The sequence below is a fragment of the Adiantum capillus-veneris genome, chromosome 23 (assembly GCF_014529385.1).
Source record: "Adiantum capillus-veneris isolate H3 chromosome 23, ASM1452938v2, whole genome shotgun sequence".
NCBI lineage: Eukaryota > Viridiplantae > Streptophyta > Polypodiopsida > Polypodiales > Pteridaceae > Adiantum > Adiantum capillus-veneris.
The window spans coordinates 145,892,860-145,897,375 of NC_140953.1; the positions used below are offsets into that span (position 1 = coordinate 145,892,860).

The 4,516-nt window shown below is 39.7% G+C and overlaps 1 protein-coding gene across 1 annotated transcript; it reads left to right on the top strand.

Annotated features, from left to right (window-relative positions):
- Nucleotides 1–342: 342 nt before the first annotated feature.
- Nucleotides 343–2,020, top strand: LOC147428770 (histone-binding protein MSI1-like). Its single transcript, XM_086497301.1, has 6 exons — nt 343–663; nt 754–903; nt 976–1,100; nt 1,460–1,468; nt 1,529–1,555; nt 1,654–2,020. Exons 1-6 carry the CDS (start codon nt 397–399, stop codon nt 1,850–1,852), a joined length of 777 nt encoding a protein of 258 aa, XP_086353427.1. The 5' UTR covers nt 343–396; the 3' UTR covers nt 1,853–2,020.
- Nucleotides 2,021–4,516: the final 2,496 nt, after the last annotated feature.

Genomic DNA, 4,516 nt, shown 5'->3' on the forward strand with positions numbered 1-4,516 from the left:
ACGTTAAGGTGGTCCTCCCTCACCGTGCAGTGGCTTCCGCCAGATAATTCCAGCATTGCTACGGACCATAACATGCTTGAATTCCGTCAGGTTCTCCTCGGAACGTCGCATAAATTTGACGACCATCCCATTAATCACCTGATTCGCGCCTGTGTTTCCGGCCGCAACAAAATGTAGAGACGGATGCCCTCCATGGCCACAGTAGCGTCGACGGGGTCGTTAAATATGGGGACTACAAGGTAAGCGCACCTGCAGCTAGTCAGTTGCTACCTCCTTCCGACCAAATTACTCTGTGCTCGCAATATACTGGACTGTTTAGATTTTGCTTCTCATTTCTGTCAGGTCCGGATAATTGAGAAGATCAACCATGCTGGCGAAGTCAATCGAGCACGGTACATGCCCCAGAAGCCAGTCATTATTGCAACAAAAACTGTCAGTGGAGAAGTTCATTTGTTTGACTACACCATGCATCCATCTACCCCATCTCGACAACAATCCTCGCCATACCTGAGGCTAGCAGGGCACAGTGCAGAAGGCCATGGTTTAGCATGGAGTAAAGAAGGATACTTGCTAAGTGGTTCGTATGATGCGATGATTTGCTTATGGGATACAAATTCCGGCGGTAGTAGAAGTGGGATCCTTCCTCCTCTGCACTCTTTCCAGGTATGATCGATCTTTTCGATTGTTACAGAGGTTTGCGCATTCATATTGTTCAAAGGATTAGACTGACACGCCAGAAGTTTCTCAATGCAGTGTTCTTCTACAGACGCGGTTGGAGATGTGGCTTGGCATTCGGATTCTGATGAGCTCTTTGGATCTGTAGGAGATGATGGGAAGCTTCTTATTTGGGACCACCGTGCATCCACTCGGCCCACACAAACGGTTAAAGTTAATGGAAAAGGGGTAACTAGGTTTTTTCTCTCTTCTGGGATCTCTTATGATTGATGGAAGTGAAAGGTCTATTTGTCTCTCCAGTTAAACTGTTTGGCCTTTGAACCACGGAATAAAGAATTGGTCGCCATGGGATCTGCCGACGGGACTTTGGCCATGCATGATTTACGCCAGCTTTCGCGACCTCTGCACAATCTCTTAACTCACGAGTATGCTTTACATTATCATGTTGATCCATATTCTTGCTATGATCCATCTTCTGGGTGATTACATGACCTAGCATAATAAAGGACTGGATGCAGCTAGCTGTACCAAGTCTATATTCTCTCTATACTTTTACGTATACTGCATGAGGAACATACATTGAGTACCACGTCAAGAGTAGAGATTATGTGCCAGTATATAGTACCTGTACCTTGTATGTTTGTGAAATCCTAAGACCTGTGTTGTCTAAAGTTTGGAGTCTAAGCAGAGATCTAGGCCTTGTTTCCTTTTGTATCTTTTTCATTCGTCCTTAAATGGGTTAACGAGGCTGATAAGGTTTCAATGACAAACGAGTCATGTGTAGGGGTGAAGTGTGACACGTAGAATGGGATCCACATTGTGCAACAAAATTAGCCTCATCAAGCGATCACAGTACACTGGTGGTTTGGGATCTTACCAGGTGAAGTCAAGAGGGATACAATATCCTCGGGATGTTATTTTTCGAGTGTACTTCGGCCTTAACTCGCTAATTTGACAGGTAAAACTTTGTTATGGCAGGATTGATACGCAGGAAGATGCTACGTCGTCTGCAAGTGGAGCAGCTCCACGCCCTAAGCCACTGTTTACTCATGTTGACCATTCAAGCATGGTACCGGATTTTTCATGGAGTGAGATTTCGGAGGGGATGATCGCTAGCATTGATGCCGACAATAGTCTTCAAATTTGGCAAATGGCTACGAGTGTTTACCACCCTTGAGCATATGACTGCTATCACCCTTGAGCATATGACTACTACATACGAAAACCATTAAGCTTTCACCTAAAAGCAGTTGCAGTTGGTTTTTTTAGCACAACTTTATAAGTTCAACCAAAAAAAGTTTCAATCAAATATGGATAGAAACTGACCCCTGATCCTCTTCTGGAAGTTTTCATAACTTCAATAATTTAAATTATTGAAAACTTTGGCAGATATTAGTCAGGCTTTAGTAGATATTTTATTACATGGGCCAGTTATTTCCGATTGAAGCAATAAAGTGAAACTTAAGTTGAACATGTACGTCTAGAGGGAGATATTTTAACTTGGTTGGGATAGATTTAGCAACCATGGGTACCTTGAGGGTTGGACTGATTGGGAAGCTGGGGGTACTTAGGTACAGTCTCTATTTGGCAAAATCCGATAAATAGACCCGGAGAGCCCACACTTTCTTTTAAGATTTGGAGACCTTCACAAATTTTCTTTAATCTAGAGAGAATCTTAGCTTCTCAAAAGTCACTAAGAAACAAAAACTCTAAGTAACTAATTACGGTAATTAATCGTAATCTTTGTAAATAAGTGAAAGAAAAATTAATTAAAATTTCTTTTAATAATTTTATTAATTAATAAAACTAGACTTCTCTTTTTTGTTGATTAACTTTATTTATATACTTAAACTATTTCTAAGTTGCATTATATATCAAACGTTTAATGTATTGTACGTGTTTAATGATTGTATTTTTCATGGAGTGAGATTTTGGAGGGGATAATCGCAAGCATTGATGCTGACAAGAGTCTTCAAATCTGGCAGATAGCCACAAGTCTGTACCACCCTTGAGCATAGCTAATTGAGCATGACTGCTATCACCATGTCTTATAGGGATATTGCCTGAATACAACTTTAAATCAAAGAATAGCGAGCTTAAGAAGCTTTGGTAAACAGAATATTAGAATATTGCATTCTTTTTGTAAGGTTTTCACCTTTTGGTAATAAAGAAAATGCGTTATAAATTTAACTTAAGAATACTAGATACAAAAGCCATTAAGCTTTCACCTAAAAGCAATTGCAATTGGTTTTTTCAGCACAACTTTAGTTCAAGCAAAAAAGTTTCAATCAAATATGGATAGAAACTGACCCCTGAACCTCTTCTAGAAGTTTTGACATTTACTTCAATATTTTAAATTATTGAAACCCTTGGTAGATATTACACACACTCTAGTATATATTTTATTACATGGGCCAGTTATTTTTTATTGAAGCAATAAAGTGAAACTTAAGATAGCTGAATTGAAACTCAAGTTGAACATATACGAGATATTTTAACTTGCACGGGATAGATTTACTAAAAGAAACCTTATCAAAAAGTTTCATGAGAATATTTATGCTGGACATGCACAGAGGTGTCTGGGCCACCTTTACTAAAATCAAAGAGAGGTATTGGTGGAAAGGTATGTATAAAGATGTATCTCGTTTTGTGGAGTCTTGTGAAACATGTCAAATGTATTCAAGCATACATCACTGTGATAAGTTGCACCCTACATACCTACAGGCTATGGACTATAATTGGGTAGTAGACTTGTTTACAATACCATTGGTTTTATGGCAAATGAGATACATAGTGCTTGCACGAGAAGATTTAACTAACCAAGTTGAAGGTTGCGATTTAAGAAAAAAAAGCACAGAAGGGATATGTAAATTCCTCAATAGCCGTTATGGTTGTGCTAAGAGAGTAACAGCTAACAAGGGTGAGTTGGATGCCGACAAAGCCAGGGAGTTTTTCTCTAGGTTGGGCATTAAACTCACTCTCATACTGCATACAATCCTGAAAGGAAAGGTAGATCAGAACGTGGACATCCTCCTATCATTAAAGCTTTGGCTAAGGCTTGCAAAGGAAAATTGGGAGAGTAGCCTAGGCTATTGCCTTATTCACTACAACAAAAACAGGTGTTATCGACGCATATATCGACACTGCCCGTCGTTATGCGCGTCGCTATACCCGTCGCTATGAAACCAGTCGCTATTAGCGACGACCATAGCAGAATTTTTTTTTCTTGGGCAGAGGGCAGGTAGCCTGGCCTGTGCCCAGTTAAAAGATGGACACAGCCACAGCCAGACTTCCTGCCCTCTGCCCAAGAAAGCGAGCAGCACCAAAATATCAACCATGCTCCCGCGCGCAGAAATTTTGGCAGAGTTCCCTTTGTTTTTACATAAACTTTTCAAAAAAAACCATATCATGTATACGCCTCCTACATGCTATCCATGTAGGATCTCACATGAGATTTAAGGCCAATGAAAGACAACCGTACCAACTGAAAAGCATAACCATAACGAACCATAACCATAACTTAAAAGCATAACCGGCTATAACCACTTTGATCAAAACCATAATGCAGATAACCATAACCATAAACAAAATTAACAATAACCATAAGCATAACCCGTAAGAGAAACAATAACTATCTATACAATGACAATGATAATAATCATAACCATAAGGGAAACAATAAATGTCTGAACACTAACTGTTTGTACAAAAAAGAGACACAGAAGCGTGTCTGTGTCTCACAAAGCATATAGATGAAATCTGGTCCACTAATGACTAGGCGTCGCAACCTGCACATAGGACAACTCACAAAATTAGTATTGATATTACTTCACATATACTG